The sequence below is a fragment of the Pelodiscus sinensis genome, chromosome 7 (genome assembly GCF_049634645.1).
Source record: "Pelodiscus sinensis isolate JC-2024 chromosome 7, ASM4963464v1, whole genome shotgun sequence".
Taxonomy (NCBI): Eukaryota; Metazoa; Chordata; order Testudines; family Trionychidae; genus Pelodiscus; species Pelodiscus sinensis.
This window is the reverse complement of record NC_134717.1, coordinates 62,713,603-62,724,712: the sequence shown is the minus strand read 5'-3', so window position 1 is coordinate 62,724,712 and position 11,110 is coordinate 62,713,603. Positions and strand designations below refer to the sequence as shown.

General features: G+C 44.3%; 1 protein-coding gene across 1 annotated transcript in view; it reads right to left on the bottom strand.

Moving 5' to 3' along the window:
* Positions 1-6,938: 6,938 nt before the first annotated feature.
* Positions 6,939-11,110, bottom strand: part of DRC11 (dynein regulatory complex subunit 11) — a 120,839-nt gene continuing 116,667 nt past the window's right edge. The window contains exons 18-19 of the mRNA XM_006127447.4: positions 9,333-9,571; positions 6,939-7,507 (exon numbers count right to left, since the gene is read on the bottom strand). Of these exons, the coding sequence (XP_006127509.2) occupies positions 7,355-7,507; positions 9,333-9,571 (392 nt within the window). The 3' untranslated portion in view covers positions 6,939-7,354. The remainder of the gene's footprint in view (positions 7,508-9,332; positions 9,572-11,110) is intronic.

Here is an 11,110-nt window from a genome sequence, read left to right as displayed (position 1 = left end):
TCCTTTAAGCCAGGCCAAGGCCCTCCGGCCTGAGTCCACAACGCAGTCTGCAGGGTAGTCGCGGGGATACAACCGCAGGTAGGGGGACCCGGGCCCACCTTACTCCACCAGGTCCCGGCCCAGGGCCCTGTGAGCGACCAGGTAGCAGGTCACTCCCCCAGCGGGGAAAACCAACCGAAACGCGCCAAGGTTCTCGGGGCGGCTCCCACTCCTGCCCTGGGCCACTTCCTACCTGGGTCCCCGGGGCTTCTTCCCCTGTACTTGCCCGGCTTGCGGTGGCCTCCGGGCTGGCGTCTCCTCGACAGACAGTCTCTGGGTCGCACCAGCTCGCCTCCGCGTCCCCTCTGGCCTCTCCTGGAGGCCTTCGCCACCACTGTGCAGGAGCCTCCTTCCTATCCCTTCGCCTCCAGCTGTCTCCTCTGACTGAGGCCTTCCCCTGGCTTTTATAGTAGGGCTACAGCCTGGGCATGCCCGGTAGGGCTGCAGGGGTGGGGCCTCTGTAGCTAGGTAACCCTGGCTGGGCCTTGCTAGTTCAGTGTGGGGCTGCCTTGCCCCGTCACAGGCTTCTCACCTCTTCTTCGGAGCACCGTTTTTCTTCTGCCTGGTGACAATGCAATATGTTTGTATTGCTCTGCTAGAGAAGGGAGTTTTGCAAGGGAGCAGAAAAGGATTGGAGTCTTACTATCGAACACGAAAGGGCTCTCTGTAAAACCCACATCCGAAAGGAGTCAGCTCTTTCTGGAGAGCAGATGCCATCCCGGCCGCATTATCTCCACATTGGTCAGTGAAGAGTACCAAGAAAAAATATTTCATTTGAAACGGGCAAGGATCAAAGGCGAATGTTGGCTCTGGATAGAACAGGAGCTGCGTTGTCTGATTAAAGGGCTTTGGCACTAACGACAGAACCTGAGAGCTTGACATACACCAGCTCTCTAATAATACCCCAGGCATACATTGTAGAAACATGACTTCATAGTGCTTTTAGCCTTCTCTGGTTTTTAATAAACGTCTTGTACTTGGATTAGACCAGGGCTTGGAATGGCCATGTCCCTTCTTTGCCAATAGGATCTGCTGGAGAGACTGTTTGCATGTGTGGTAGGGATTTCTTCTGGGCTCGACTCAAAGGTCGAATGAAATCCTGCAAGCTGTGTCTAACCCCGAATGCTGGTTCATGGGGCTAGTGCTGACTTTCCTTCCAAAAGTAGCTCTTCCTCAAAAGAGCAATTCGGCTTCTAGCCTAAAATACGCTGTAGTAGGACCGTGCAAAATGTCCATGTGAAGTCAGAACCCATGTGTGGGTTTAATAGGTTCTGAGGATGTTTGCAGAATAGGAAAGTCCATGAACAGTTGGCTCCCAGATAATTTCCCTCCCAATATTTGCCCCACTGACCCCTTCCCATACATTCTCAGTTTCCTCCTCCCCATCTCACATTAGATTACTTCAGTGAAGCACCCATCACCGTACTCTGTGGGCATCAGGGTGGACTTCTCTCTAGTACATAGGCCTCACTGTTCTCTCATTTAACTCTGTGGGAGCTTTATTATAGGTGGAACCTCTCTAATCTGTAACAATCTGGTTCGGAAACATCCGTGGTCCGGCATGATTTTAGTTAGGCAGACATCCACTTTTCATGGGTGTGGCCAAGTTTCAGCCTGGTTCAACCTGTACCAACTTCAATGGAAGCAAAGCTAGACTAGCAGCAAGTACTTTTAAGAACTCCATGACAATGTGTTGAGGGTGCACTGTTGAGGACAGTTCAAGAACAACATATCCCAATGGCTTTAGTTGGTGGCGTATTTGTATTGATTCATTTCCTAAAGCACCTTTTTTATGAGTGATTTCTGTTTCTTGCACTGTGATAGTCATTGCTGGGCGCTCACAACCATAGCCTACGTCTATGCTTAGGGATGGACTGATCGAGAACTCCCATGTTGACCTTCAGGAGCAATTCTTGCCACAGGACATTGAAGTGCTTTGACGACATGTTTGCCATGATCAGACACTCGACAGCAGGAATCCCATAACTCCCTCCTCTGGTCTTTACCTGCGGATGTCTATTCAACAGAGCAGTGCTTGCATAGCTCCTCACGTTCTTTGTAAAAGAGTAGCACCATGTAAAAGCCAAGCAGACTGCATACATATTACACTTGACCCTCAAGGAGTTACACAGCCTTTCTTGGTTTATGTTTTAAGGCCTGGTCTACCCAGATGGTGATGCTACAGGTTGAACCTCTCTAGTCCGGCAACCTCCATGGTCTGGCATGATTTGAGTTAGCTGGGATGTCCACTTATTGTGGGTATGGCCAAGTTTCCCGTGGTCCCATAAAGTTTGTTTACAGTCACCAGTCCTAGCTCTCAGTGTCCTGTGCTGTTCTTTAGCTCTAATTTACTCCTAAATGTCTTCTAAGAGCCCAGTAAGCAGTGGAAATGTGAGTAAAGCTGCTACACAATATTGACTTCCCATAGTTGGGTAGATTCTCTGGTTTGGCACCGGTCAAGTCCCCAGGTTGCAGGACTAGAGAGGTTCAACCTACAACTATTTTGGTTAGTGGTGTGATTTATTTTACCGGCAGTTAGACTGATATAAATGGGCTTATACTAGTGTAGCTATTTTCCCTATGGAAATAAGTTTTATAGGTATAATTGAGCCCACACAAAGGGTATGGCAGGGATGCTGGGATTGACAGTGAGATTGTAACTGTTCATCTAAAAATTGCTGGTTCAACTGAGTATTAATAACATAGGGTACGTCTACACTAGCCCCCTAGATCAATCTAGGGAGGCTAATGAGGGCGACTGGAATTGCAAATCAAGCCCAGGATTTAAATATCCTGCACTTGATTTGCATGTTCCCTTCCGGTCGCCATTTTAGAAATTGACTAGCCCGAAGTAACTGCCCGTGTCTACACATGGCAGTGAAACAGGATTCCAAATTAAAGCCGTTACCTGAATTAGCTGGTATTCCTTCTGCAATGGGGTTTACAGCTAATTCAGATTAGGGGCTTTAAATCGGAATCCCGTTTCACTGCCGTGTGTAGACGCGGGCAGTTACTTCGGGCTAGTCAATTTCTAAAATGGGCGACCAGCCGGGAACATGCAAATTAAGCACGGGATATTTAAATCCCACGCTTCGTTTGCAATTCTGGTCGCCCTCATTAGCTTCCCTAGATCGATCTAGGGGGCTAGTGTAGATGTTCCCATAGAGATTTTCCTGTTGGGAAGTGCTCAGTTTATATTATTTTAACAATACCTTTTCTTTTCTTGGAATCAATGTGAATTGTCCAAAATTTCAGTGCAACAGCAAAGTGCCAGTCGAGTTAAACCAGTACAACCTGTGAATAAATAAGGCAAATGAAAAACTGGCATTTTTCCTTCAGACATTTAATACCTCGAGAAATACTTTCCATATCTGAGAGTATTTACAAACAATCAATTTGTCTTGCAAACAGTAGAAAGCCTTATTGGGGCTTCTGTTAGACTTAGGTTTAGAAGTCACCTTTTCAATGTTTTAATTCCCCACCAATATTTTCTTCTCGATTAATAAACGTTGGATGGAAATTAATGAGTGGATATAAATGACTTATTTGTAGCTCTGGAGCATAATAATATATGTCTTTTGCCTTCCCGGCTCTGTGAAATTGATTTCATGTACTATTCTCTAATTGTAATCTAATTATCTCATCTAATCAATTATCTAATTGTAATCTTTCATAGAAATTTTGTTTCTAAAATGCAAACCTTGAATTTACCAGCCAGGAGAAAAAGCTCATGCATTTGTTATCTGAGACTATATTTTATGCTTTACGGTAACATTTGTTTTATGTTAGTTGACGTTAGTTGCCTAAAACTTTCAGTGCAATGGCAAAATACTTTCCACATCTTTTCCATCCTTTTTCCACATACAGCTAGTAAATGATGTGCCATTTTAGGCATATTAGGAAAGGGCGTGTAATTCCGTTTGTAAGTGAAAATAGAAACAACTTGCCTGATCGTAACAGAAACAAATCTAACATAGTTTGTAATTTCTACTGGCCGCTTTTAGCCCACGATCTCTGAAATGCTGCACAGACACAAGCCAAGACTCCCAAGCCCCCTGGTGAGATAGATAGGAAGAAGAATGATTTCACACACGGAAGTTGAAGCACAGATACATAGGTCCTACACTCCATGAGTTTTGGAAAGCTTAGTTTTTGGTGCACAGTGTAAACATTTAAGAATCTGCATCTGGGAACTCAGATGAATGGTCTCCTTGAAAATTTGTGGCCAGAGTCCTACAATTAGTCAGGTGCCAAGCACACAACTCAAGGCGTCTGATGGTGGGATCTAGGCTCTAAACACTAGACTATAGTCAACTTGAGACAATTAGTGGGTTGTTACTAAGGATGCAAAATCCTGTTCAATTAATTAACTGGTTAAACATTAACCTTTAACCAGTTAACTGATTAAACAGGAGAAGAGGGCTGCTCCAAATGGTTAACTGTTACCTGGTAAGCATCAGCTGTTAAAGGTGATGCTTACCGGGTAACCGGTTGCCTGGTTACTCATCCACATGCCTATTCGTTACTAGTCTGAAATATCCGACTTCCACTTCAACACACTGAAATTGCACAAAGCTATGTTGAAAACACTGTGACAATAGGAAGGGCCAGTCCAGGTATTTTGTGCCCATTGAATAGTTCAATTTGTCTCCCTACTTATGGTGGCACCGACGTACTTAGAAAACTTCAGAGCACATTTTTCACCCGACGAGACTGACCGCTAAAGGAGAAATAGGAAGGAAATAGGAACATTGAAAAAAGTCACATCATATGTAGTTCTCCTGGGTTTGTAGCAAGCAATTAAGCCAATTAATTTATTGGTAAATTATCCCATGATGAATTACAGAATAACTGCAATGAAACTCTGACAGTCGCATTAATACCAAATTAGTTACTGTATCATGACTGTTCTTACAATGAATGCCCAGCAATTTAATAATAATGGGACACTTAAATAATTTAACCGATATCTCTGTAGATCACTCACATCTATAAATGAGCATGACAGCTCCGTTCCTCTGCTTTGCTGCTTAGCTTCCTGCACCGCACAGAATGAACAATTCTCGCAGCGGAACAGCGGCACACGTTTTCACGGGGATTCCGTCGGGAGTCGTAAAATGGAGAAATCAGCAAGGGATTGTGTTACGCTGCTGAAGTTGAACATAACTAGACTGTTGCGAGAAGTTGGTGGAGCTGAGGGCAAAATTTGTTCCAATTAGTTGTAACTACAGAGAGTGGCTACATTAATTAGCAATGTCATTTTTCTTTTTTTGCGCCGGGACCTCTTCAGGAAGGATAGGTGGAGATTCTTTTGTTTGGCGTGTGTTAAAATCAGGAGGCCCGACTTGGTAAACCTATCAACAGGCTGCAGCGGAGCGTCTGTAAAAAAAACGACACCAAATGTTGCAGTTGTTCTGGGCAAGTGATTAAATAAAGGACACACATCATGCTCATAGAATCTCATTGTTCACTACGTGTCAAGATGCTAGGAGCCCGGGGACTAATTACCAACGGGCTTCCAACTGCTCCAGATGGGGTGGGGAAAATGAAGCCTGCGCAAAGACAGAGCTTGGCTTTGGCTCTGAAAATTGCCAGGCTTGGACGGATTCCTACTTGGAATTATTTCATTTCCATTGAGCATAGGACAGATGAGTCAGTGCATTGGGTGGTGAACTGAGCCTCTGAAAACATGGGTTCTATTTCAGCTCAGCCACAAAATTCTTGTGGGAACTCGGGTAGGTCCTTCAATCCTCCCCATATCTCAATGCCCACTAGTAAACCTGGGGATATTTCCTCACGGGGTAAGTAATCAGGTTAAGAAAACATGAATGATGGGAGCTACTCCGGGACTGTAATGGTTAGGGCCAAATGAGGCCTATTTCTGAAGCATCGTCAGCTGTAGATTCATAGAAGACTAGGGTTGGAAGAGAGCTCAGGAGGTCATCTAGTCCAACCCCCTGCTCTAAGCCGATGTACTAGATGTAGCAGTGACTCAATGGGCCTATACTGCCCCATCTCTGTGGAAGGAAACAGAGGGTTCATTAAACCAGAATCAACTAGTTCTTCCCTGTGTGCTCAGGGACATGATCTCCCAAATCCTCTTTTATGCAGATAGTTTCTCACATAAGCTTTTTTAGACTTACGCATATTTTCTTGTTGCAAGCTTCCATGTACGCAAAGCACGACCCCAGTCCTGCAGAGACTTGAGTGCATGTCACGATGTCATACAAATGAGATGTCTCTCTGAAGACAATGGATTGGTTCTGTCGAAATCAATGGACTTGCTCATGCGTATAATGTCTTTGCAGGGCGAGGGCCTGTGCTATACACTGTGCATATTTTTGAAAAACTTTGTGCAGGCCAGGTCAAATTTAGCCTAAAATCTAGCACCAATAGGGTTTCCAGGTGTCTGGTTTTGAACTGGATAGGCCAGTATTTGAGCTTTTTGTTCGGGAAACAAATTGAGAAAATAGAAATGAGAAAATAGAAATGTCTCAGGTATTTTCTAAATAAGATGTAATGTAGATTGTGATGTGATGTAATGTTAGGCGTGTCCCATATTTTTGTTGAAACCATCTTGCAACCCAAAGCACCAATAGAAGCATTTCCATGGCTTCTTAAAGTTCCAACCTTTGCAAGAAGACTTTTTCTTTGCAACTGTTGGCAACTGAATACTGCAGCACTGTGGTTTGAGCTAGTCAAATACCACAAGACAGTGTTCACCAACATTCTTTGAAATAAAAACCCCCAAAGTGAATTTCCCCAGGGTATGATGCTTTTTGTGTTTTCTACTACATTTGTGTGGGTGAATGTTTGTGCATGGTGACTCTGTAACTAACTGTGGGAGACCACAGTGGCCTGTGTGGTAACAGCCCATGGTCAGACAAAAATTGAACAGAGCCTTTGTAACAAGTTTATTTAGAATTATAATACACTAGACATACAGGTACAGAAAGCAGTTAGTTTTATAAACATCTAAGTCATAAAGCATCTAAGTTATTAAAATAAAAATAATCAAAGGCTCTTAACACAACATCAGGGTTTAAGCAAAATTCCTCATTAAAATCAGTAAGAAGTTTTGCCTACGACATGAATGGTATAAGTCCTAAGTAACTTTTAAAAGCTTTTAGAAACTTGAGAAAGTCAGTGGTCATTCGCTAGTCATCTCTTGGGAATTAAATGTCACACTGGTGTCTCGTCCTGTTGGCAGCTGTGATTTCATGGAACACACAGATATACACTTCCCTCTTCACAGGGATGAATCAAGAAGTTTCCTGGGATGTATTGCCAGGTGAGACCTTCTCAAGGAAATACATTACTTCTTCTTCTTTTTCCCTTTCTTTCCTTCCTTCTTTTTCCCTTTCTCTTTTCCTTTTCCTTTCCCTTTTCCTTTCCCTTGTTCGACTTCCTCGCCTACCATCAGTTCTCGGGCTCGAGCTTTCCCCAGGGGTGTCTTGGCATACCAAACCTGGAGAAGCAAATCAGATTAGAGTTGGAAGAGCGCTCAGGAGATCATCTGTTCAAAGCAGGGGGTTTGACTAGATGGAGTAGCGATTCAACAGGCCTGTCCGTCGCCTCCCCAGGAAAAAAAGGAAGGGGAGGAAAAAAAAGAATGAAAGAACATTTAAGTAACTTTTGCATCTACGATAGAGTGTTCCTATCAAAAACCTTACAACCCTGGTTGGCTTGCAGAGAAGCTGAAACAAGATCTCTTAGAACTCTTGAGTACACTCTTATAACAAGAAGTGCAGCAATCATCCGCTTGCAGAGTCCCTCATTAACATGAATACTTAATGGTGTGTCATTTGTGTTGCTATGGTTATGGGAATGGTAGAACTTCTATGATCAACTCTATTTCCAAGCGTATGTAGGTCTTGCAAAATTGCCTCTGATCTGAAACTTGGCAGTTTACAAGCGCATACTTTTTCCAGTAGTTCTCCAAATGTGTTGCGCTGATTTTAATTTCAGTGGGAAAGCGAAACAAATAATTTTGAAAAAGCCGTGTATTGGTTTCATGTGCGTATTCGTAGTCCTGTGTCTTGTAAATGGGTTAGTTTGGGTTGCTTGGCAAACTTGCGAAGCTCTTGGACTGGCGTCTCAATACGAGCTCTCTGCGATATGTTAAAATAATAAAAAATGGCTGACCGTTTAATATTTGAAAATCAGTTGTGCGCATGAAATAACGTTTCCCCAGACCTGAAGTGTCTGTGTCTGTGTTAACAATGTCATGGTCCGTTCTGTCTGGACTGGATTTGGCTTTTTTCCTCTCAAAGGACCGATGGCTTGACTTCTAACTCTCACCTCAGAATCCTACTTAGGTCAGCTCCCATCTCTCTTTGCCTCCACACTTACACCTGCAGCACCTCCATTCACCCTGGTGGGGCTTGGAGTGTCTTGAGAATTAAACGCTTTAAACAGGTAAACAAAACGCCTCAGTAGCGACATGGGCAGCCAGCAGTGGAGTAGCTATAATAATGTGCTCCACACTCCTGCCATTCTGACCGAATAGAACACCTGCTCTTCAAGTCTCCCTTTCCAACTCTCTCTGCTGCCCTGGCATTATACAGTGTCTCCTTCTAACTAGGGATAACCAATTGGCTGGTTACCCACTAAGCATACTGGGGTAACCAGTTAAGCAGTGCTCGGCCCGGGTGGCTCCTCTAGCCCGGCCGGGCCCACCATGCCGTGCCGCAGGCGGGAGCTGCTCCAGCCCAGTCAGGCCGGAGCAGCCGCTGTGGGTGAGAGGCTGGGCCCGCTGTGCCACGCCATGGGCAGGCTGTTAACTGGTTTAACGTAGAGTTGAACCGGTTAACATTTTCAATGGGATTTTTGCATCCCTAACCCAAACCGAGGTGGGTGTGAATACGTTGCCTGGCCTGTACTTGGCGGGGAGGGGCTGTTGGTGGGTTGGGGACAAACTTTTGAGGGGTGGCCCCTTGAAGCCTTGACTTCTCTGAAGAAATTCTGTGTGGGTGATGGAATTCTTAGGACCAGCTGAGACTCATCTCTGAATGGTCCCGGGAAGGCCATTTGGTAATCATCCGCCCTGTGCCATGGCACAAAAACAGGCTGAGCCCCCGTACACTGGTGAGGCCAGCACGAGCAATGAGGAGACATAGCGACTCTAATCCAGAGAGACATTCAGTGCTAATTCCAATCCAGTGCAGACACAGTGTCAGATGCACCTGGACAGGCCGTGTCTGGTTGGAATTAGAGGGCACACCCGTGAGAGGGGAGTGAGAACGCCGAAAGGGAGAGCCAAAAGAGCCCTGTGAACATGGGGTTAATTTCACCTTGTACGTTTCTTCTTCCTCTTGGTACACTGGATCCTGCCTGGCAAGGGAGCTCAGGAACTCAGCGGCTATCAGCGGCTTGTGATTCATCTGCCGGAGGCGTCGCTCACTGAGGATGGTTTGCACGGCATAGATGATGTGGCCCTGGGTGAACCCATCGGAAACCTTTGCCAGGCAGCTGATGTTCAATGATTTGGTGACTGCTCCGCCATTCTGCTGGATGATGTGTTTCCATAAGACTGTTTATCCCACGGGGGAGGGAAGAGAAACCCAAAAACGTGTGAGGGAGTGGGAAAAGAGGGATCTGGCTAATCGCTTTGAACCAAAAGTGCTTTCCGGGAAGGAAAATGGAAATCTAGAAAATCAGTGCAATCAACAAAACCAAAAGATTTGAATCTATCTCTCTCTCTCTCCCCATACTCCACATCTATCTATCTATCTATCTATCTATCTATCTATCTATCTATCTATCTATCTATCTATCTATCTATCTATCTATCTATCTATCTATCTATCTATCTATCTATCTATCTATCTATCTAGGGTGTGTCTAGACTACAGGTTTTTTTTTAAAAAAGTGGCCTTTTTTTCAAAAAAACTTCCCCTCCATCTAGACTGCTGCTGTGTTCTTTCGAAAGTAAATCGAAAGAACATGGCTGTTTTTCGAACCGCAGAAAACCTCGTTTTACAAGGAACAACTCCTTCTTTCGGAAGTGCTCTTTCAAAAAAAGGCGCTATGTCATGCAAACTGTGCTTTTTTGAATGAAAGCATCCAGACTGCCTAGGTGCTCTCTTTTCAAAAAAGCAGCTTGCTTTTTCGAAAATACTGATTGTAGTCTAGACGCTCTTTTTCGAAAGACGCTTTTTCAAAAATATATTTGAAAAAGCCTCTTTCAAAAGAGGCTTGCAGTCTAGACATAGCCTATATGCACTCTGTATATACGGGGGGAATACACAATTTAAATAAGCATATTTTAATCGACTGTTTATATATCTGTGTGTGCATCTATCTAGACATACACATAACATGGTCAGATTTTTAAACCCAGGTGGTTAAAGTTAGTCACCTACATCTATAGCATGCTTTGAATAGGTGTTGTGTGTGCAAATTCCACTACTGTCCATGAAAGGTACCAGGGCTCATTGCTGTGCTTTAGGTGTCATGGTCCCGATCCTCCAAAGACTTGGGCACATGTCTAAAATAACATCGGTGTCTTTGCGGGCTTGAGGCTCTTCTGTAAACTCTATGGTGCAAACTCTCATGCCTTTGTCTTTTAGTGTGCAGCCTCTGGAGGACAGGGACCATATTTTTCGTACTGCAGAAAGGGCCTAGTGCTTTGTGGGTGCCAGGAAAATATCGCATCTATCCCAAAGTCATGCTGTTTCCCATCATTATACACCAATAGATCCCACAGATTCTTAGAATAATAGAACCCTAGGGCTGGAAGAGACCTCAGGAGGTCATCAAGTCCAGCCCCCTGCTAAAAACAGGACCAACCCCAACTTAGTCATCCCAGCCAGGGCTCTGTCAAGCCAGGACTTACATATACCCCTAGAAAGTCTTTTTAAAATATGTCCTTTGTCTGAAAAGTGAAACAAATGAAAATAGTGACTTAGAAAAATTGTGTACTGAAGATTGCAGTTGTTGTAGTGCAGTATGGTAGTGCAGTATGTGCCAAATCCAGGATCTGTGTTTGAAGACAGTACATGGCATAATCATATGCGTGGGGAGAGTTACAATTATGAGACCATGTAAGAGAAAAAGTTGCTTCACCTCC